Source organism: Bombus bifarius, unplaced genomic scaffold (assembly GCF_011952205.1).
Source record: "Bombus bifarius isolate JDL3187 unplaced genomic scaffold, Bbif_JDL3187 scf7180000007984, whole genome shotgun sequence".
NCBI classification, from domain to species: Eukaryota; Metazoa; Arthropoda; class Insecta; order Hymenoptera; family Apidae; genus Bombus; species Bombus bifarius.
This window is the reverse complement of record NW_022884367.1, coordinates 386,924-411,559: the sequence shown is the minus strand read 5'-3', so window position 1 is coordinate 411,559 and position 24,636 is coordinate 386,924. Positions and strand designations below refer to the sequence as shown.

Here is a 24,636-nt window from a genome sequence, read left to right as displayed (position 1 = left end):
GTGAGACTTTGATCGAGAGGACGTGAGCTTTTTCTCTGCTTCTAGTCGTGAGTCGCTCTCAAATTTTTTAGTTGTACGAAATTTTTGTTTTTTAGGTTTCTTTATAGCTCTGCTCTTTCTTTTTACCCGATTGCTGTTGATAGTTGGTTGATAACGTATCGAATTTTAATATTACTAGATAAAAGAGGGAGAATACGACTTGTAATTGCCTTACGGTGTTCGATTTTCTAATGAACTACACTAATGAAGTGTAACTTTCCTTCTTATGAGTAGCTTGTGGTTGTTTGCACGTTTATATAAAAATTGAAATCTGCAAAAATATACGGGATATCTGAAGTAAAATGATCGTTACAATATCTAGACGATAAAATATATCTATATATTTAATATGAAAATCCAGTAAAAAGGGAGAAACTGTTAACGTAAAATTCATTGACAACATGTCGAATTTTAATACAGCTTCCCTATAAAACATGAAAAATGTGGCTTCTCACGTTTTTCTCCTGTGACCTACATATATTAAGCTCAACCTATTAGAAAATAATTTCCGAGAAGGAAGTATTCAAATTTCCTTCGGTGTTTCTATCTATCTCTACTCCAATTGAACGTGATTTATAGTTCACGATGGCGTGCATACGCGGCTGTAAGAAATTGTCGATGAGTATTTTTCATCGGCACCCGGTTACCACTAAAATCATAGCATGTAGACGGAAACGTTTTACGCACGGCGAGCATATTCGCGAGGTTCATAAAAGGCGGGCACCATGTGCCCCGTTCGACCGACAAATGGTCGTAAAAGTCCATCCCGCCGTTAGAAATTATAGTAATTCCGTGATATACGAGGAGTTTCGGTAACGATCTCTAAAGAGAGAACTGCGACCGTTTATATATCGAGTGTGCAAGACACGAGCAAAGACAACGACACACTGCGTATGGTCGGCCTAGCTACCGAAGTAATTGATATATCGAGCGATCGTTCGGAAAAGCCGCGATATTACAGCATTCAAGATGTTATGGCCTGTCTTATTTTCCATTCGACTACGAACAATAGTCGTTCCTATCGTATCGTACTTCTTGCCGACAGTTGTGTATATTTTTATATCTTCTCTCCGTTTAACCTTCCAATTCTCATAGTTCTGGTTATGATGCAATTCGAAGATATTATTAATTCCTGTTTCTCTTCGTACGGAATAATAACAAGTTGCTACAGTTTATTTTGTATTAGATATAAAATATCTTCTTCCTTCTTTCCCTTGCAAATTCAAAAGTCCACAATCGTCCATTTACCACATTTTCTCCTTTCTATTTTTATTTCTGTCCGCTTATAATATTCGTCAAAAATTTGCCAGAATCGTATCAACTCGATTGATTACACTACTCGTCCGCTCGACAAGAGTAATATTCAGCAACTCCGTGAAGCGGAGCATGAAAGCCTCCTCTCCTCCTATTATTTCGCTCACAGCGACGATGCAGCGGTAACGACGATGGATCGTCATCGGTTTCGCGAACCATCGTGTCCGCCTTTTCCATAAACGACGTGAATACGCGGCTGGATCGGGAACGTCGCGGCCGTCTTGCGCGTATTTGCTCGGCGTCGATTGGCCAGACCGTATAGCGTGGCGGTTTTACGAGCCGCGGTAAAATTTTCTATGCTACAAAGTTATGAATTCGTTCCTGACGAAACCGTCCTTTTCCCTCTGCGTTCTCTCGCTGGCGGCCTCTTCTCTTCATCTTTCGTCCTCTTATTCTTTTGCGTTTCTCATCCACCCCTCCACCCACCACCAGATCCGCTACCTTTGTTTCTCTCGTCCGTTTCACGAGCGGCAGAGCCAGAGCTCGACGTCGCGTTGTCGACCTCCTCCTACTCCTCCTCGTTTGACGACTACACCGCGCTTTATGACACGCGATATCCTTCATCCGAAATATTATGCCTTGCTGAACCCCGTTGGCCCTCGCTGCTCGTCCGATGCACGCGCCCAACCCTCTTTCCTCCCCCCGCGAGCTTGCAAATCCTGTACAGTCGGCCTGCAAACGGTCGTGCACACAGATGCACACGTACAGTGCGTACGTGCAGCAACGACCAAGAGATTATATTGAAACCGTAGTAAACTTTAATTTTGTCCGCCCCCGGCCCGAGGGGAATTTAAGAAGCAGAAACGCCGTTTGACAAAGAACGTGCATGTCAAAGGACCACGCGGAATCAGATCTGATGAAGAACTGCCGCTGCTACCGTTGTCGACCGACTATCGCGTTGCCAAGACACTCTTCGACTACTTACAGCGACGATATCGCCGAAACACGATGGTTTATTAGGCGTTTCATTCAATTTTCGGTAGCGTCATGTTTGCTGTGCGTGTGTGTGAGCTGGTTTTGAATGGTGTTATTAGAATGGTTGGAATAATTAATTCACAGTTTGCTCGTAGGAATTTTGTAAATTTATAACGGTAGGTTTTTGAGAATTTAATATATGTAATATAATATAATTTATGATTTTTGATAAAGCATATTTTGACGAGGGACGATGGTTTCTGGTCTTGGACTATTATCCTGATTTCTTTGATAGAAGTTTATATTAATTCGTAGTTTGTATTAGTTGTTCTGGCGTTATAGATACTGGAATATCTTTTGCGAGAATTATTCAAATTAGTAGTCGGTGATTTACTGGCACATCTTTCTTCTTTATATATTTTTTTTCTGAGGTCTGTTCTAATAGGTTTTAAAGTAACTTGTCTCCTATTGTGAGTGCCAAATTATGGTGCCGTACAAGCTTTCAAAACAAGTTTTTACTTTCTAGTTTATAAAACTTGTTTCTCTGTGTACTTAAAAGGATATGCCGTAAAGAAGCGATATCACCATTGACAAATTGGTAAATAGAGAAGTGGACAAGAAAACCTGAATGTATATATCGATCGTGAACTTGCTTTCTCTCCATGTTTTTCGGGGAATGTAATTCAAATGAACAATTATGTTACTGGAAAATAATCGTTTAAAAAGCGAAAGATATAGTAGAAAAACTCTGCAAGTGTAAGCGCCTTTGAATTAGTTTCTGATGTTACGGAATTATTAAATCCTGCTGTTTAAGAATTTTTGTATGCTTTTGTTTCAACATGCAAAGCGACTTTTAATGTTTCAAGAGACACTCCAGCGTAAAATTCTAACTAAAATATAAAATTAATAACGAACGATAAGTATAGAATTACAGGTATAGGCAAAGTATATCAACAATGGCTTTTAATGATTTTTTTCAAATTAAAAAAAATTTGTAAGGATAAAAAAATTCGACAATAGTGTTAAAAAAGAAAGACCAAAGAAAAGACTAGCGGAAGAATATTAGAAGATTATCGATACATTGGAATAATTCAAGATCTTATTACTCAAAAGGCCTGAAAGTTTCTTGGTAATAAATCAATTTCTCCAAGCTTGGTTCTTCTGGTGCCTGCAAATAGGGCCATTCTTATCCACCAACATCTTCCTCGAGAACTTTTACGAACGTAATAAGTTCGGGCATACGTTTCATAAATTTCAATGTACCAAACTTTTAACAAGGATCGAATATTCCATGATAAGATGATCACCGTTGCACTGACCCTGATATCCATTTTCTGCTATATGTATATTTATTTATTTATAAAGAACTGTATAGATTCTTAGATTATATCGAGTTTCATGCTATTGGAAGAAATGGATAAAAAATATTCAAATGCCCGTGTATATTTAATCGCAATTAAACATCACAGATGCTAATACACGCAATATTTCTGCACAACGATGTTGTATATCCAATAGAAAATACTTCCTGCTGATATTCTAGTGTCTCAACATTTTCTCTCAATTCTATACAAATTTCATCAATGATAGTCTCAGCGCTGATCGTGAATTTTGTATCGGTGAATCGTTTCAATTTACAGTTAGTTGGTTTTAGATTTTCGTATTCATTACGGTTGTTTTATTTTCGATAAGTATCATCGACCAAGCACAATCGATCAGCTAAGGAGCACTGTAACAAATTTTCTACACGGCAATTCATCTCTAATTGCAACGTCCAAGTATACGAGAAGAAGAGAAAAGAGATGAAAACCGTCAATTGGATGCAATCAATCATCAGAGAAATAATATAACAAATTTTCACTCGCCTTGCCAGTATAGATTTCTCGATAGCTTCAGTATCGGGGAAAATCATCAGTATTCCAGGCGAGAAACAAACGGACAACTAAATCAAATGCGTACACGTTCGGGCGAACGCGAGGCGCGTACTTTGTTTTTCGACACCTTTCCGAACAGGTTTATTTTCGAAAAGGTCCGGTAGAAATATCTCTTAGCGACACGGTGTCCGCGTTCCGGGCTGAAAAGCATTAACACGACCGGGAGCCATGCATATTCATCGCGAGCGTGCCAGAACAAATCTCAACAATTACAGGCATGCAGGATTGAACGTACAATGAAATTTTCACGAACCGGTTCTACCCGTTACGTGACTGCAGAATCACGTTGACGTTTTTTTTCAACGCGACACACGTCGTCCGTCGCTTCCTGCATCTGGTTTCTCGGTATCTCTTCGGGATAACTTTTGTCCGCGTAACTGACGCTGCACCGGGGATCCCGCGAACTGGAAGATCTTACCCAGAATTGGACTAACCTAGGTGGATTCCATCGCTGTTATTCTCTCGAACTTTTTCTTTTTTCGAACGATTTTCTTCCCTTTTTTCTCCTTTTTTGTTTTACGAACTTTGAAATTGCGATTAGAAAAGAATCCGCGTACAGTTGAATTAAATTACAATCACGTAGCTACATAGAGATAAAATATTCGCATAGTGGTAGAGTTTCGTTTGTATAAATTTGATTTATTTGAACGAAGTGTTAGCTAGTGATTGATTCAACGAACTTCTGTTAATTGAGTCTACTCGTTTGTATGTGAATTCGCTGTGTTATATGAAACGATATGTCGTAACAGGATAAGCTTTCTTTATACAATATATATAATTTCATATAATCGTTGCATCATTGTACGATGGTTGACTGACGAATTAATTTCAATGATTTTAACTATAGTTTAATTACAAGACAGTCTTAAATAGTAACACGGGAAATTATAGTACGAGTTTTTCCATAAAAGATTCCGTGTTCATCAGTTGGTTTCAAGATTGATCTAAGTCGTGTACACAGTTGCTGATCCAATTCTTTGAGCCGTAAATTCAAGTATTCGCTTCATTAATTCCCATGCACCTCACACTTGCGAAGCAAAGTAACAAACATTGTCAACGACATCCCCGGTCCAATCTACGCGGCAGGAAACCCTGCAGGAAGCTTGGAACGCTGTGAAACTTAGCTTGAAACAACACACTCTCGGAGCCTCTCTTAAACTTACAAATTCTCTGGCCGAATGGTATCGCATCAAACGAAAACTTGCTACCCTTTCGTGGCCATCTTTTTTCCTAACCCTGGTTCGTTCGTCCGACGAAAGATAAAACGTTTATCCAAAGGCGTGTGCGCGCACGACACCGGCAATAAAAACTTGCTGCGCCAGGCTCTGTGATAAGTTAAGCAGAAAAGGTACCGGTTGCTGTCTGTCCCCTATTTCCACGAGGAAAATCTATCCACTGGCGAGCACAGCTGCAAGCAGAATCTCCAAAGGAACGAGATGGATTCGACAAAAGTTATTTCTGGAAATCACTTTGGCTTTTGAGCCACGGACGTCGTGCTAATAGCGCGTATCGCTGAAAGGTAAAAATTCTCCTTGAAACGGGATGGATAGCGGGATTTTTGCGTGGATATTTGCGCGATGCACGGTCCGCTTTTTCGCTACAACCCCTTCTTCCCTCATCGTTCACCTTTCGCCCCTATTTTTATCTGCCACCAACCGATCTCTCTCTCTCTCTCTCTTTCAACCCCATCCGCATCCTCATCCCTCGTTCAGTATTTTATCGCCAAACGTAGCCGCGAGCTGTTTCCTTTTTGCTATCGATATCTCTTCCAGTCTCGACGAAATTAACGACGGTATAAACGACACCACTTTGAAGCTCGCCTCTCGATCACAACGTTCGTTCGGTTTGGCCGATGGATCGATCTGCAGCCGACCTTCGGGCTAAAGTAAGTCGTTGATCGTGGCATCCCTCCATTTTATCCATCGGCTAATTCGTTCTATCTGTTCGGTTTTCCCTCTCTGTCGCAACGTCCGGGGGAGGCAAAGAAACACGCGACCCTGAGCCACGGCGTTTTTACGCGTTGCGCTTGCCAAATATCCTCCTCTCTTCTATCTCTCGTTGTTGCAATATGCGTCGCTCAAAGAGAATATTTATGGGATACCGCGCGAACGTCGGCTGTTTCGCATGGCGATCGCGTTACGATTTTCGACGATTGTGAACGGTTTTCGTGCGATGAAATTCTGATCGTAGCCGTGTTGAAATCGCGAGGCTTAGTCGAATGGTAATTTGATGCGATGGAAATTGAAACGGACTCCCAAGTTTGCTTTCCATTTGATTTGCTCTTTTCCGACTTGGTTTCAGCGTGTTGTTCCTATGCATTTGACGTAATAGCATATTGCGTGAATCGTGCGTTAGGTAGATTGATCGGCGTTCAGATTCGTGATAACTGCAGAAACCGCGTTTTACTCTTCCATTGTTATAAAATGTTTTATTCTTCGAACATACAGAAACGATTTGTAACTTCGTTCGCTCGCTGCTGGCAACTCTGCGACCAACGATCTAAGAAAATAACGTACTGTGGAGTAAATTTCTATCGGATCATCGGAAATTCTCTAAAAGAAAGAATTGTCGATAGCAACTCGCTTATGGTTGAATAGTCGTCATTTAAATTGCACGATATATATGACAAAGTGGTCGATTGTTTCTTAAAATCCGTTAATAGATCTAAATCGAGGATTGTAAACGTCAAATTTGAAATCTAACAGTGTCTTTGCAAGAATTTGCCAAAAGTGTTTGTCATCGAGATACACAAAATGCTCTCTGATACCTGGAACATCGTAAGTTGGATCGATCAATTTCAGCCACGTAGCATTTTCACCAGGATGACAGAGTTCTGCTCTCGGGATCTATCTCGAAACGTTTCCAAACTTTTCACTTATTTAAAGGCACGAACAAACGTTTTTGGACGGGCTCGAGCGAACGCACAGGGGTTGCGATGCAGGGGTTGGAGGCAACTAGTAAAAATGATTTTGATGGATATGGAAAGAAAGAGTCGAAAGTGCGACGGCAAACACACACGGTGTGTTCGCCCATACAAATATTATCGGGCCGATAGCTCGAAATCGAGGCGGCACTATCATCTGCCTGCTATCCCAATCGAACAGTACTTAATCCTCGCAAATATTGTCGGAATTCCAATGCATTGTTGCGCATACGACAGCCAGATTCGAATATCGCTACTGCGCACGTCCTACTAATCGCTCTGTCGTTCATCCATACGCCGATTAATTATCGGTCGACTGTGTAATCCCAACCTGCTCGAATCACACTCAGATTTGTCGTTCGCGTGTCCTCGAATTTTCACCCGGAATCCCCCGAAATCGATGCCAGTTTCCCACGCACTCGCTTCATTTTTTTAGCCACATATGTTACATTATGGATGAGCTATGAATAATTGAAGGAAACTGCGAATCTTTGGTATTCTTATTGCACAATTAAACGAAGCGTTAAAATGTTTAACTTGAGAAGGCACTGGTAGACTTTAATACTAAAATTAAAACACAAGAACCGATCTGTATAAACGTTGATTTTATATATCGTTTTGTTTTTAGAGATACACGGCATACGACAGTGTTTCTGGTTAAATTAATATACATTTTTCCGGGGATTGTATATTTTCATCATATTCATCGTTATGTTACTTCGTCTTACCATTGTAGTCGTTTACGTATGATATAATTAGGCACACGTTAGGGGTTGGTAGTTTTATTGTTCATCACGATTAAAGAAAAATGTTCGTTATAACCATATTTCACGACGTACGTGTCACTGCCAATCGTCTATTGAGTTGGATTATTGATATAATGCATGACAGTGTGATCAAATGCAAAATTCCATATTTTACATAAATTTGACAAAAATTTTATAAAACTCTAAAACTTTCGTAAATAATTTGAACTTATATTTATATCTTCGAATAATTATAGGAACGTCCCACTCCATTTCCTCGAAAGTACAGTACACGTTACTCCTCGAATCGCAGATGAATCGATGCAATTTTTTCATGTTTCAGCGTTACTCTCTGAAATAAATTATCCTTTTCTGCCAATTATTAGTCGGTATCCGTAAAGAGAGTAAACATTCCACAGTCGAACGGGCACGTAATTCCTAATTAGGCACGCGTCTCTGCATGGTCAGCTTGATTAATACGTTCTTACGTGTAACGAAACTAGTTTAATCCTTTGCGGCTGACAAACTGGCAAGATGATTATCTAGAACGCGTTCAATCGTCACATTCTCACGGCCTTCGGGCTAAAACCGCGATCGGTTGAGATTGTCGCTCTTCCGCTTCGTTGTACTTTATCCGCTCCCCTCGGCCCTTCTCCATGTCTTTTTTACTTTTCAAATAACACGCAGGATAATTAAGCATTCTGATAGGGTAATCGATAGAAACCAGTTTACCGTTTTAATGAGCAACTTTTTCCGTTGATTTCGGCATGCTTTCCATTCGGATGTCGATCTAAATTCACGAATGGCGGTGTTTTTTATTGCGCACGTCGGCAACGATACGCGCAGCTCATAACATTTGTTACAATTACCGGTTGGCTCTGGTAGTAAAAAAGGCACGAAAAAAAAGCAGAATGAAAGAAAAGGCAAAAAGAAAAAAAAAGAAAAAAGAAGAGAAGAACGAGCGAACCGACAAAAAGGATGGAAAAGGAAGGATAGAGATACAAAAAAAAAAAAACCAAAGGAAAAACAAACACAGGAACGAAAATTTGCTCCCAGTGTTTTACTGTCACCTGTCACTTTTTATCCCTGCGCGTAAAAAAGCGACGATGCGCCACGATGCATGTTGATTTCGCGTTTAAATATCCAGAGCGGTGACGTCGCGCGGGAGCGCGCGTGTCCGAGCGGGTCGGGCGGGAAAAAATATAAATGCAAATAATACCATAAATTTCGGCTTTAATTTATTTGGACGTTTTAAAAGTGCCTTTTTTCCCCATCGAAATATGACGTTATAAATGTTATTGGCCGCCGGGAAAAATGACACCCGACGCTTCTACTTGTCTCGTGCACGCGCGAAATTTTCTAATCATGCGTTCCGCTTTCCGCTTCGAGAATCGTCCTCGGAAAAAAGAGGTGAATTCATATCCCGTTGCTCTTTCCGGTGTCAACGTTCGTTGAGGTATTCGTGTTTGTTGTTTGCTTTTACGTTTCGCGGGAATTTATTCGAAACCATAATTAGGGGCTGTTCAGAGACAATTTTTTATCATTTCGGTGGTTCCCGCTCGAGTTTTCTTTTATTCTGCTCCCTTATACATATTATATATAAGAAAACGAGTCTTCAAACTTCGTATACTTGTTAATATTCGCGTTAATTCAATATATTTTATATCTTTACATTCGTGTTTTCCATGTTACACTAAAATCTTCTCGTTTAAATTGTTTATCGTATTGGCCATTAACTTTTCTTCCAATTCGTAGACTTGGAACCTGATACCCCTGATAAATATAATATGCATTTTTACGAGAGAAAGGTCTCATGTCTTTGTTTGTACAAACTGATGCTACAACGAACAAGGTTTCAGAACCAATCGGTTGGTTCTGTCGGGTTGGCAACTAAGTGATTGCGGATTTTGTCAATACCACCGAATGACATAATCCGCAATCACTTAGTTGCCAACCCAATAACATTCCCCAGTGTATTTTCAACATCCACCGACGATTATGTCCGATCGATCTTCCGCCTTTTGCAATACCATTTACTTAGAGATATCGTGCTCTTCTATCAAGGTGGCGCCATAAAAATCTCCAAAACTTCCACATCAATCTGTCTCGTATGCATTCGGTACAGAGGTCCTTGCGTTTTACGGTGCTTTCGCCGTCGTCGAGTGAGAACAACGCGGTGATCAGAATTCGTTGATAGCGGCACATTTGCATGGGAAATCGATGCAGCGAGTGAACTGCGAAGGAAAGTGGGACCAGAGGGAAAATTATCCCCTAAGCCGGTGTTCACTTTCTCGAATCGATCTTGATAAGACGGAACGAGACGGTCCTGAGCACGAGCAGCGTCGTTATTTCGACTTGATCAAGTGCAGTAGCAGACGGACCGCAGTGCCGTTAAGTGAAAGCTAAAGAGCGGTGAATGAGAGGCGTATTAATTTGCATTGGACTTGTACGTATTTGTGCCTGAGACTTCGCTACGTATAATGCGTGTGGGAAAAAAAGCGAAAGTGTATATGCATGTTGTTTTATCGTTGTTAAACGATAGGCCTTTGAACAGCTTGCATTTAGAGTTTTACTGGTCGTTGGAGATCGGCGATATTTAGACCGTGAATGTACATACTTGTGGAAAATCAAAGCATGTAATCGTGTATTATGCGTTTAGGGGAAATATTAGAAACGCAAAAATAGACAGAACATGTATAGTGGCTTGGACATGATAAAAAAAATTGTACGTTCTTTCGCTTTCCAATTAAAAAGTTTTTTTTATCAGCTTTTACATTTCATTTTCTTAATATCAAATTTTTGTGGTCACGCGAAAGCACAGTGTGAAAGTGAAGAAACTTGAATCTAATTAATCAATATGTAAATGGCACGACAAATACACTGGCGTGTCTAATATCTTTTATAGCTACTGTAAAATAAGCAAATATATAAAATATCCAAAGTGTAGTACTTGTTACGATATTGGGTGAAACAAATCTCCGGTTAGGTTCCGTTCTTCTAATTGTGTCCAATGGAAATAACGAATTTTAAGATAAAATTGAAGTTTCAATTGCTTAAAATGAAAGTCTCTGTGAAACAAAATGTCTAGTTGTGAATGTAAATCGAGCATCATCATCTATCAGCAAACTTATATTTCGCAGTTGCAAGATTTGTTTTCGCACTTTCTGCAAAGTTACGTGTGTGCACGCAAAGCCTGACGTAGTACGTGTCAGAGGCGCGTGAAATACTTGAAACTGCGTTTGGCCAAAAGATTATGTGCACGCACGTTCAATTGAATTTATCTTCTTCGCTTGGAATCTCTGTAAAACACGTACTGCTGCAATTTTCAATGAGTCTTCATTTAAAAAGAAAACTAACAATATTTTATTTTCCACGTTCCATTTGAATAGTTGCTCGTTCAGTCTTCATATTTCTCTGACACAATTCTAAAATATTTTGTTATATCTTCTAACTATCCTTGTTTCTAAAAAATGGCCAATTTTCATCTGTTAAAAGTTGCCGCTATTTTTCCTCCACAATCATCCTTTTTCCGAAAAAATGACCAAACCCTACCAGCTAGAAAAATTTATCTGCCAGTTATTTTTACTTTACGTTATTTCTATGTTTACTCTACTTTGCAAATATTCAGCAAAATCATCTTTATTTCCGAAAAATGCCAAACCATCGCGCTTTTACCAAAATTAATTCACCAAATATTCCCCGCAATCGACGAAACGGATCCCATAGCCACGATCAACGTGTCACGCGTACGATATAATGCGTACCAGCTAAGAGATGCTCGAAAACCCGGCAAAGTGTAATAAGAATCGCCATCGGATAAAGCAAAGTTCATCGCTACATTTCGACTAATTTACAACGCGAGTAATCTAGCCGTATTCCGCTAAAAGAAGACGCTTCATCGCTGACATTTTTTTGCCTACGCTTCGTCCACCGTTTGCTCGTTTCCACGTTTTTAACGCGCCCACTGCCACAGTGGTCATCGACGACCCGCGCTTTTTACGTTGACATTTTAGAAATAAGATAAATTTTATAAACTAAAAATTTGTCAACAATTCCAATGACTTCGAGAATATCACACTCAGAGAAAAAGTGTATTTAGGAAAATTAAATGTTACGGCCGTATGGCTGGTGGCACGAAATATGCAAATTCACACGACGAGTGTTAATAGCAGGTTCCCATAAACTCGAAAAATTCAAGAGCCACCGTGACCTGCGATGCTCGTCCGTTCTGTCTCTGTAGCGTTGGAAAGAACGTATGGATGATGCAGAAGAGAAGGGAGGGTGGTTAAAACAGGGAATACAGAACGGGGTGGTGGCAGGTGACGGGAGAGACGCGCAGGAACGAGAAGAGACCGACGGTATGTATTCGATAATACAATTTACGGTGGCGTACGATGGCGTATAAATTTTCATGGTGATCAGGTAGTACACCGGTTGATATACCCATAGCCGACGTGCATGTATGCGCGCTGAATTGCGTGCGCGCTACGATTACGGGGGTGGCGGTATGCTGCTGCCCGCTCCGAACCAAACCTGTATAACGATCACCCTCTTCTCTACGTCGCTTCAATCGAACAAACAGTGTATTGTCGCGTTTATGGAAACCTTGTTGTTGTCCCTTATCACCATCGTTCGTTTTATATTTTGTGTTCGAGGATATTTAGATGAGGGCGGATGAATGGTTAAAGATGCGAGTAAATTGTACAATAGACGTCTATGCATTACGTTTCTTAAAAATATGTATTACGATGCTGTATAGAATGCGCATAATACGTGCATCGAAGATATTGAAAGTATTTGTCACGATAAGTTGGTGGATTGTATCTTGCAAATTTTATTCACAAGAATATGAATTTGCGTGAACGTGATCGGAGCGACGTTTGAAAAAGTCTGTTGGTTGATTGGGTTTCTGTAGGTTCTTCGCTGGCTTTTTATTTTATCTTCTTTTCATTTTAGAAGAATACGAAGTGATGTTGATACAGGCATAGGGTGTATAAAATATAAGTTCGCGAATACCGTTAGATATCTTGATACACGACTTCGAATATCTTTAACCAGGAATATCTTTATTTTCAATTTGCACAATAATAATAATGAAAGACTACGTTTTGCTATAATTCTATGTATAATAAAGTGATTAAGTTGAAAGCTGCAGGACTATAAATCGACACAAACGCGAATCTGCACTGGTATAGGACGATTCAGTTTCAAAGCACCGAGCAAGTAACAAAGACGAGCGAGTTCAAAATTTATCGATTTCTCGAATCCATTCGAATCGTTACAGTTTTGGTCGTCGACTGATCGAATAATTGTGTCGGAAGACGTGTTTCAGCGTAAAAATCGCCCAGAGGAAAACGCATTTCACCGGAATACCTGTCGATTGATCGTCCAGCCGTAGATTTTCGTAGTTATCGAACGAGAACGTGGAGGAACAAACTATCGGAGACACAATAAAAGTGGCACGCATAGAAGAACACAATCGGTACTCTATGCATTGTATAGAGAAGATCGACGAAACTAGAAAGGCCATAAATTAACATCAAGATCAACAGAGTGGCCAAACTGACCGATTCGTCGCTTTTCATAGAAATTTTATAGATTTTCTAATTTTTGGAAATTCGAATCATGTGTAAACCTCGTCTTAATCGAATCTTTTGTTTATGTTCCCCGCTTATTTCACTGCTCTCATACAGATATGAAGTTGCATGAACATCCGCGGTCCGTTTATAACTATAGCCAAATCATGGACAGTTTTTCTATTTTACATAATAATTGCAAGTAAGATTAGAGTCACGATCAAACGTTCCACGTAGAATAACTCGGCCGTAAAGTATTTAACACTGGAACTACCACACCAGTCAAAATGACTGGTTCTACAATTTTAGAAATATGTCAATCCTCGTTTAGGGATCATGATCCCAGATGGATTAACAATACCAAAAATCTACTACGTAACATGGAATTCTTTTTGTTTAGAAAGTAATAAATCAATAAATATAAAAATATTCTATTATTACGTATTTTTTAAGGACCAGTCATTTTGACTGGTTTCTTTAGTAGAAATAGCTTCGTGTTAACTATCGGCAGTTCTAGTGTTAAAGATCAAAGCAAAGTTGTAATCCAACGTTGTCATATAAGTCAGATCGTATTTTAGCGAGAAGAGGCTGCTTCCTGGAAATTGCGAAACAGCGGCAAAACGCGCACTGGTACACTGAGACTTTTATTTCCGAATAAAAGATCGAATGGAGCGATTGTTATCGGTGGAAATATAATTCGCTCGAATCAATATCATTTGCATCATCCTCTGTGCCTTTCCTGTTACGCGTCAGTTTCCGTTTTGTCAGAACGCGACGTCAATGGCGACAACAACGAGGATGATTCGTTTTCGGTACGTTTCCCGCACGCACCGACAATAATCGCGTCGATAATAATGAAATTGAAGTAATGTGGCCGCGATACTCGCGATGTTTGGTCTACGGTTATTTATTGTGTCTCATGTTCCTTTCTTGCATCCGCATTTCGTTCCAACGGTTATTCATTTTACCCGACGCTGCGGTAGTTGTAGCGCTAATCATCGGGAATTGAGTTTTCGCGAGAACGGTGTATCTATTATTTTAGTTTTCCATTCGATGTGTTGGTTCCTATCGAATTTAGCGCAATTTTGGGTATTTGTTTGATAGACTGTGGTCATTTTTTTTTATTTTCCTATTTAATTTTGTTATAGCGAGAACGGTTAGGTCTCGTTCGCGGTACAACGAGTTCAAAATTGTATAACTGCGTCAATTATATTAGGTAATTGACAATATCATTCACAATTATATGTAACACCATAATATGTAGCATACGATTCACAATATATGCAATGCAGTTTTAATTTGTTTTACAAGGGATCGTCTCTGGTTTTCTCTTAATCTATCAATTTCTATTAATTTTCTATTAATGGATGTTCCAATAACCGATTCTTTCGTATCCAGCGTCTATCGTATCCGATTCGTATCTTAAAGATAATTCTGGCTTAGTTTGCTGTTTTGTAATTTTGAAATTAAACTACTCTGATACGTAAGAACTACAGCACCTCGTAATAGCAAATAATAAAATAGCGTTGGAAACAATAGAAGTTGAAAGTGTTGGATCAGTGGCGTATACAGAATGATACGGAATTCTGTATAATTTGTTACGGTTCGAGACCAGAGGTGATTATGAAGCGAAGTGAGAGTAAGAGGAGCAAAGGGCAAAAGGTAAAATTTTAATAGAATCGAGAAGTTCAAGCGTACACAGACCGAAGTATGTGATAAGTTCAATTCAAAGCATCCTTTGTATCTTCAACTTAGAATTCGAAATTGAGTTTCTACTTATTACAGCAAAGAAATTTGCTTCCTCGTTTGTCGACTGTAACGTTCAAGATCTTCTTCTACCTGTAATTACTTTGCTTTCACCGATCGTTCTCATTTCGTTTACATATATTCTTTCTCCCATATATTCCACCTTGCTCGTTTATGAAAAAGATTGAAAATATGCATTCAATGTCTTAATTATCTACTAAAGAGATGCTAACAAAATCTCGCAGTTTTCTTAGACGAGAATTTCTTATCATACGAGATAACTGTGAAATATTTTAAGGAACATCTAACTCCATAAAAGATATTTCGCACGTATAAAGAAAAAAATATTTCGACCAATATTTTGACCAAGCGCCAACAAGTGTACGGCGTAAAATTTTCCAAACCTCTTGTCTCGTATTATCGAAACAAACCAAACAAACCGATTCTAAATTGCAAACCAATACTCTCCCAGCAATGTTACCTATTTCTTTGCAAACCTCTCGTACGAAACCTTCTTGCAGTTCGAAATATCGTACATAGAAGCTGGGTCGGTGGCGAGACACGGAATTAACGTCGTTACGTTTTATTGCCGCCTCGTCGGCAGAAACTGATTCGTTGTAAGGAGAAAAACGAGAGAAGACAGCACGTAACGCGACGAAACACCGTATCACGATTGCCAACGTGGGAGGGGATCGTTCGGACAGGAAACAGGGAGGATGGACAGGAGTGGAAGAGGCAAATAGAGCTTTTCGAGGACCTCTGTCAGCGTTTAGTACCGGGGACGATCGTAAGAATTTCGCGCCAGCGCAGCGTCGCGATGCACCGTGTCGTTTAATGGCCGTGCACGTGTTCCTGCTTCCACTAGCTCTATTTTTCTCTGTTTTTGACGTTTGCCCTCGTAAATTTTCCATTCGATCGATCGACCATCAAGGTTGATTCGTTACCAATATTCTTGTATCTTTTGAACGAATACAATCGCTTTCGTGATCGAATTTTTCGTTGGTATAGAGCGGTCGATTTATAATAATTTTTCGTTTTAGCTGGTTTTATCTTCCACATTTATGCTTTCGTTCCTCCGTATTTGGATGTCCAGGGTTATTGACCCAAGAAATTTTATGCGTAACCCACATGGATCATTTAACTGTAATGTAAAGATCGAGCGAACGCGAAGCGATCTTTATCAGTGCTAAAGATCGTTTTAGAAAGTTTCTAATGAGTCTACTTAATCGTTCTCGGTCCAGGGAGTTATCGATATAAGTAGATCCTACAAGATACAGCGAGTTGTAAGATTTTCTTCTATCATTTAGATTAGAACGTTGGATAGAACTTGAGAAATTTAGGAAAGTTTCGAAAATACATCCGCGATGCGATCAATTGTCAAATACTTTTAAACCCAGGCAAAATCCGAATATTAAACACTCTAAAGAATTAGTCGAACCTACGTATTTCTACACTAAACTCTTATCCATTTTGACTGTAATTTAATTGATAGATTTTTGTCTCGCGGTATCTTCGAAACGAAAGAAAATTATTCCGACACTTTGAACCTATCTTCTACCGTTCTTTGTCACACTTACGTTACGGAAGGCAGCTTATTTCTTTCCTCTACGATGCCACAGAAGACAGCCGACGATAGAAAAGGTACTTTAAATTCTCAAACGCCTCTGAAACTTCGATAAGAGACATCGACTCCTCGATTATACAGTATTGATCTTCATTAACTTTACTTTTCATTCTATTTCCTATTACCTTAAAAATTTCCATGTCGGTACCTCCACACACATCCCAAACATTCTATACAAAATCAGAATAACAAGCAGGAAAACAAATAGCTGTGCAATCAACCTCTCGAAATCAGTCTCGTGCGGCCAAGAAGAATCGAACGTAGAAGAACAACGGTGCGCCACCCTTACGCGGAAAACAAACGTCGGTCACACACGGATGTTGGAAATGAACGGAAAATCGGATCAGGCCGCGTTGGTTCGAAAATCTGCTCGCGGCTGGGAAATTCCGCGGGAAAATTCTCCTGTTCTTTAATTTGCATCTACTTGGTGACTTAATGATCGGAGACGCGAGTTGTTCCCGCGGAGTCGTAGGCGCCATGGGGCCGCGGCGTAATGAAATTCGAGAGGAAAATCAGCGCGAGCTGCGAGCCACGAACCGGGAGGCCGACGCGACGTTTCGAACGTGACATGCTCAGCCCCATCATTTTATGCAAATAAAACTGGAGAACGCTTGATTTCCCTTGGTGTTCGCCGACGACGACGACGTCCTCGACGTCGTTCAAGCGTGCCAGACGCTGACCGGAAACACAAACCGTGTCCCGCTCTCACCTCTCTTTTTTTTTTTAAGTTTCTTCCTTTTTTTTTTTTTAAATTATCCGTTCTCGATGAAGAGATACACTGGCAGGAACAAGTGGAAATTATGCGTTTCTTTTTGTCTTTGAAGGTGTTGCAACGTTGGAAATATTATACGTAAGAACAAGGGGTAGGTTAGATAGAAATGTGCGTGCTTGTTGATACGATTTAGGAAGTGATGATTTACTTGTTTACAGTATCCGCAGTTAAGAGCAGAAATTATAGAAATTTGGGAGTTTCATTGACGATAATCAAGCGAGTATATTTCTTTTTCTTCCTTTTTTGCAGCTTGAGCGTGTTGAGAGGAAAACGAAATTCGAAATATGTAAGAGGTTTGTAGCATACGAGAGAGAAATTGTTTAGACGTAATTTACAGAGCGATTTATGGTATTTTATGGATCGTATTTATGGATTTATTGTAAATTAATCTAGAGCCTTCGATTGTATAAAATCATATAGAAATCGAAATTTTTTTTAAAGAAAGGCACAATTTTATTCCAATTACAATTTAGTTTCAAATTTTTCGTACGATGGACGAGTATTTGAATAAAAAATTGATACGTTGTATCGTATGTAATCTTCCACATCAAAGATACTAATGTTCCTCTAAAAACGATACTTTACACGAACGATATCTCTGCTTTATTTTCACACCCACATTTTTACGGGGATTCGCCTTGTGGCATCGTGATGGTCTCTTCACGTGGAAACGGTACTCGCATCGATTCCCGTGGGAGCGGTGGCGTACGTGTCACGGAATACATGTTTACACCGTCCTGGGACTCGCTTAACGCCGACTTCACCCGCGCGTTCTGCATTCGAAACGCACAGCTTCGATCAGTTTACACCTGCGCGGCAATTTGCTTTTTCCTTCGACTTCCTGTTTTCGTTCGATACCGTTTGAACGTTACAGCTGGTGCGTTCTCTTTTTTTTTTTTTTTTTCATCGAGTTACGCGGAACAGTGCCAATTCTTGCGTGTCGTTTAATAAAAAAGTAAACGAAGAATTGGATTTCTAGACCAGGTTGCGAAACACCGAACGATACACTCGTTACAGTGGTTTTTTTTATATTTATTGCGTTTCCCGCGGATTTTTATGTATTTATAGGAAATTTGAAAATGGGTAGCTGCGCGAAATGCACACAACATAAAAAAGTACATGAAATATTGAAGGTGCAGTGGCTTCGTATAATACTTGATACGTCAAACAATTTTCTACCGAATTTTCTCATTCCGCTAAGTATATCCTCAAAAATGTGAACTTGCATAAAAGTTCGCAGTTTAACTGCCACGCTAACGCATTTCTAATTGCTATTTTCTAATCGATATTTTCAGTCGAGGATAAATTCTCGAAGTTTGCTTTCATACTTTATTGTCATTGGCCACTTCGCGATATAACAAATATGATAAAATGAAGTCATGTTCGGAACGATTATTATTGGAAATTATTTATTATTTATTATTATTATTATTCGGAAATTATTGCAATATCTTTCTGTTATTGAAACTTTTAACGAAATTGAAGAAGAGGAAAACGAAAAGGGAAAGTTCGGAAATCAACTCCTATCGAAATAAATACAATTTCAAAAATATGGTTGCTGCTGAAAGCAACGATTTTGATAATTGCACGATGCTATACCACGAAAGCCCTAATCTCCGTTATTAAACTGGAAGTCCGTTATTACTGAACATTTAGTGAAAACGCAAGCCTGGAACATGCTGGTTCCCATAGCGATTGACGTATCATAAACCTGAAGATGTGTCGCAGCAATTAACAGACCCGCTAGCCTGGCTGAACACCTGGGGTCTGTTCCCCTGCGAGTCTTTCCGTAACCGACATTGTTCCCTGTAGACGATGGGCGGTGACTGATTATCCACGAAACTGTAACGATCGTTCAGCCCTTTGTTAACGCTACCCATCATTTGCTTTAATTATTTTCATATCCAAGACAAGTGCGAGCTTCGTCAAAGGATTCGAATGTTAGACGTAAAAAATAAGACGCATAGTTAATGCTGTGATTTCAAGAGACGAACAACGACAGATTAGCTGTTTCTACAGACCGTGATATTCGCTTTAACTAACGAACAAAACAGTTTTCTTGGTAACGATGACTGCGTATCTTGTGGATGAACTTTGTAAAAAATGTATTCACTCGTATGGAAATAAACGGAACAGAAAAATCTAACTTTAAAATAGTATACGGTTTAGAGTAGAAAAATTACATTAATCTAAATAAAATACGATTATCCATACGTTTTATCCATTTATGTAATAAACACAAAAACAGGACAAATCCACGTTACAATCTTATATTACGAGGACTACTCTACTTTTTGCATTCCGTACCCTATAAACACCTAAACATTCACAGCTTCTTCATCGGTACCATTCCTATCTAACTCCAAAATCTTGCATCTATCAAACCATAATTCCTCCTTGAAGACTGCTATCTCAAGAACCACCTCATCGCTCGCTGAACGACGTACACCTCGTTTAACGGACAATCAACATTCACCGATACTTTTCTACCTCGAGAACTTTGCTTCTTCGTATTTCCTTTAGATATACAGTAGGCGACAAAAATAAAGAGACAAATACCGAAAGTAGGTATCAACGAAACATGATCCAACTCTACGATTAGCGTCGTATACTCAAGTTTTATTTATTACAAAGCCTGGAAGCACAAAGTTAAGCTAGCAAATAATCGAAATCGATATTCACATCTTCGTGTAAACCAGCCGTGTTTAACGAAGCTTCATTGATACCATTTCCATTGCACTGTTACTCGCACTTATTTTTATCGCCGACTGTAAATCCTTTGTATCCACACTGTCGTATCGCAAGCGTACGATGTGTCCCATGGTACACGCGCGGAAGACGAAGATTCTTACTCACCCAGGGCGCACAGTAGAACGTGAACGAAGCACACGGGGACACTGGGAGACCGCATTTTTCCGTCAGACGCACTTGTGCACAAAGCGAGGCGACGCGACGCGACGCGATCGTGTGTGTATCAGGCCACGCGTGCAAAGAGGACGCGCGCGGATCGAGGCCTACCCGTTGCGGCGAAGTCCACGCGGAAACTGGCGGTTCTCGGTGACACACGGCCGCCTAGTATTGCCGGCTCGCTTCGACCAGAACGGAACAACGTTCGCCGACTTTTGCCTTTGCCAACGGTGTGCAGGCTGGCCTCTCTGCCGCCCAGAATCTCAGACCCAGTGGTGGGAAAGAAGGAAAGAAAGCGGCAGGCGGAGGCGCACTTACATCCTCTCGCAGAATCGCGAACGCCTTCGGGACGGCCGGTTCTCTGCTGCCTTTTTGGCTACTTGGTCGGATCGAAAGTTGCATGGACTGGGAGAATGTGTGAACGATGATCGAGATGTTTGGACAGAATGCATGGGATGGGATTGTCAGATTTTGTTCTTGTTGCACGTGTTTGAAAATTGTGAGATTTCGTGGATTGTTATCCGTCGAATGCTACGGAAAACGGGTTTGTTAATGTTTGACGAGGTATCTGAAAATGAGGTACTTTTTAAGATTCTCGGTGTCAGAGAATTATTTGGAAGAAAATATTTCGAACGTATGATAAAGTTGCTTTTTATGAAAGTATATGTAATGTTTAAATATATGGTATCTTTTCGTTGTTTTGTTGCTGTAATAAACGTAATCACTTAATTAGTAATATTAATTTTAAGTGTTGTCTTTTTAAGCCCTTCTTTGTATAGAACGGAGAAATATACTAAACAAGGCTGTGTTTATTAACATTATAGTTTTACTCCTTATCTAGTATGTTTATAGTAATTGGCAGAGAGCATAATTATTAAAGTTTAATGAACACGTTTAGAAACAAAGTACTGTTCCTGGAGAAAATCTCAGTCCTCTTCGTGAATTCAAGGATATAATTAAAAAACGAAAGAAACATTGTTCTTTCTTTGTGTTTTAATAGTGGTACGATTAAAATGTATACAAAGTACATGTATAAAGTAATAGTAACTGAATGTTATCTTAATAGCAGATAAGAAAGTATGAAAGTTACTGACAGGATAAGATATTGGATATTCAGATAGAGATTTTTCTTTTTACCGTTTCTAATTACCGTGAGATAGTTTAGAGTCTCTTAAACGTTATTCCAAATTTAAATACCATACAAAGCTGATAAATTAATCGTACTTTAAAAATAGTACAAAATATTTACTTCGTCGTTGAATTGCGTATCACAAAGGGTATGCAGACTTGATGAAACAGTTATTGAAAGGATCGCATAAATTCTAAGTTTTAAATAGGAAACACTTCGATTTTTATGGAAAAATTTTAAACGTTGTGCAAACGTTCTCTATGGTAAACTTGAAAGTTTCCAGTTTTCTTAACCTAACGCTTTATTCATTGAAAATGGCAATGACGAAAAGTTCGTTAAAAGCACTTGCTGAAGCACTCGGATATCGTAAGATGTCCACAACTCACCGGGAGAATTCGCAGGATATCTTACAAGTGTGAAAATTGTATATTCATACTGGTGTTGGCATAGCGTTCCTTCGTTGAAACCCTACCGATGCAGTTCCTTTGTTGCTTCTTTTTCGTGACGTAATTTTTCTGCTAGTAATAACTTTCGAACGTTGCATAAGTATAGGTGGTTCGAATTTCCATTCACGTACTGAACAAGTAGAAAAATTCTGTCCGATGGAATATTAAAAATATTCATTGGAATTGTGCTCGATGTAATGTAACGCGTGTATATGATTGATCACTGTATAAGACTTTCTCTTATTGTTCAAGTTCAATTTCGTGATAATCGTTCAAAATTCCACATCGTACAATCGATTTTACCATCTCACATTTTCACGTTGTTTCCATACTTTTTAATGTTTAAAGTGTAAAGCTCTCATTCTTCTGTGATTTTAATCATAATCATTTAATACTCCATCGCGCTTGAAAAATCAGATTTTTCACTATAACTGTTTCTTCTAGTTTCTATTATTCTAGTGTCTATTCTAGTTATTTTTAAAGACTGGAATTTTCTTGTATCTCGGTACTTACCGTCTTTTATCGAATACGCATATTTTTAAATAATATATAAACACAGTATTAATAAATTATCGATATGAATATTAATATGTATATTCACGGTCTGTATATTTATGTTTCAGGTACGTACGAAATATCAGAGTGTGCTAAATCATCAATTGTGAGTAATTTAAAATCATATTACCATTCATTAGCAATAGTAACTTTCCAATAATTACAAACTGCATCGTATATACTTTACGTCACATGCATTTTACGTAAAATTCCCCAGAATATCAATTACCTATTCCCACATTATCTTTTGCTTAAACAGGATCAACTTCCCATAAGAGCGACCGGTAAACGATTAAAAGCGAGCCGCGACTTACGCGTTCTGCTTTTTCTTTTTTTCGGTACTTGCTTGATTCGAAAGTGACTCGACCACTTTCCATCCAAGTTTTTCGCGTTAAAACTAATCCGTGATATTCCGCCCTAAAGGAAAACAGTGAAGCAAAAAAAAAAAAAAAAAAAGAGAAAAAAAAGAAATAATCAAAAGGTGACAAAATTAGGCAAAAAGATTGACATAGCAACTATCCTGTCGCTGCGTAGAATTATACTGCGTAGAATCGTGCATCTTCTTTCGTGTTTTCGCGTTAAACTTAATTCAAGAAAATAAATGCGTATAAAGAATTGCATAGAAGTTGGACTGAAATGTTGATGATTATCAAATTCAAGAATCTATAAGATATCTTATTTTCATACTTAGAAATATCGTATTTATTTTCATACTTATCTTAGACGTATCGTATTTATTTTCATACTTATCACTTAATTTGCTTTCCGTGATATCCATTTACTTTATAATAACGTGAAACCATCTATGCAAAGCAGTAGAAATTGAATCGTTTCGATCGAGTTGATCGTTGCGTTGTTAAACAGAATTCAGTTCACGCGTCAAACGCAAAACATTAAATATAGTGAAACGAAAAACACATGACTCAAGCCACTTTCATAATCATCGGTTCGACTAGAGAAGGCAGAAAACTAGATTCTGGTCAAAAAATTAGATAGACAATTGGTATACTTTGTCGTTTAAACTACGAAATTGTACAATTTGGACAATGTAAATCGCACTGGAACGTGATAACGTTATCAGAAAAAAGAAAAACATAATGTCTGATTAGCTTTCTAACGTTACATCGCATAATCGATTCGCTATAGCATTTCAATCTTCGCGTGAGATACGCGATGTTTTTTTTTTTTTTTAGAGAAATTTAATTGTCTGCCTTTTGGACGCGGAAGATTTATTTGCTTTTTCCAAATTAGCGGAAACGAATATTTTAAATTTATCTAGCGCAATGGTTATTAATGTTATCTAGAAGAAAAATTCACTGTTAATTTATCGAACGTGTATTTGAAAGATAGTATACGAAAAACACAAATTCCCAGGCCGAGAGTTAATAAATTTTCGTATCTATATATGTAGCTGAATTTCACGTATAAAAATAACCGTATGTCATATATTGAAATATGATATTACTAAAATACTACGATACAGTAGAGATATTGAAGTAGATATTAAAATAATAACAGTCGCATTTCTAATAATCTCCAATACAAATATTCTTCTTACAATATCAAAATGTTCATTATACAAATACGTTGATTTTGTAGGAAACAAATGAAATCTTGGAGTGATATGCAAGAGTAGCTTTTTATTTTCAGAGCGATAAAACTAATTTGAAGAAAAAATGGAAAATAATTGAAAGAAATACGTTTTAGAAAAGAAGACGAAAGCTACATATTCAGAATCTTTAAACCTTTTTTTCCATCAGAACGAAACTCATCGATCAACGATCTAATTAAATTTAGTTTCGGAACAGACAATAACCTAACGATAAAAAACATTGAAAAATCACTGAAAAGACAACGAAAGTTTAGAAAGATGAATCTATAAATCATTTATAGTATTTGTGACATAACTTGATCTCTGGCACAAAGTAAAAATAACCAACTATCAAATCACTGGAATTCAGTCTCTTCTCAAAAAGTTAAACGAAGTTACCGACAAAAAGAAAAGAAAAA

The 24,636-nt window shown here is 38.6% G+C and overlaps 2 protein-coding genes across 3 annotated transcripts in view; one reads left to right on the top strand and one right to left on the bottom strand.

Annotated features, from left to right (window-relative positions):
* Nucleotides 1-20,697, bottom strand: part of LOC117204812 — a 66,755-nt gene extending 46,058 nt beyond the window's left edge. Inside the window, exon 1 of the mRNA XM_033442572.1 lies at nt 20,446-20,697. Coding sequence (XP_033298463.1) covers nt 20,446-20,500 — 55 coding nt within the window. The 5' untranslated portion in view covers nt 20,501-20,697. The remainder of the gene's footprint in view (nt 1-20,445) is intronic.
* The window catches only part of LOC117204811 (tudor domain-containing protein 1), a 308,397-nt gene that overhangs the window by 49,532 nt on the left and 234,229 nt on the right, over nt 1-24,636 (top strand). The gene's annotated exons all lie outside the window — the stretch shown is intronic.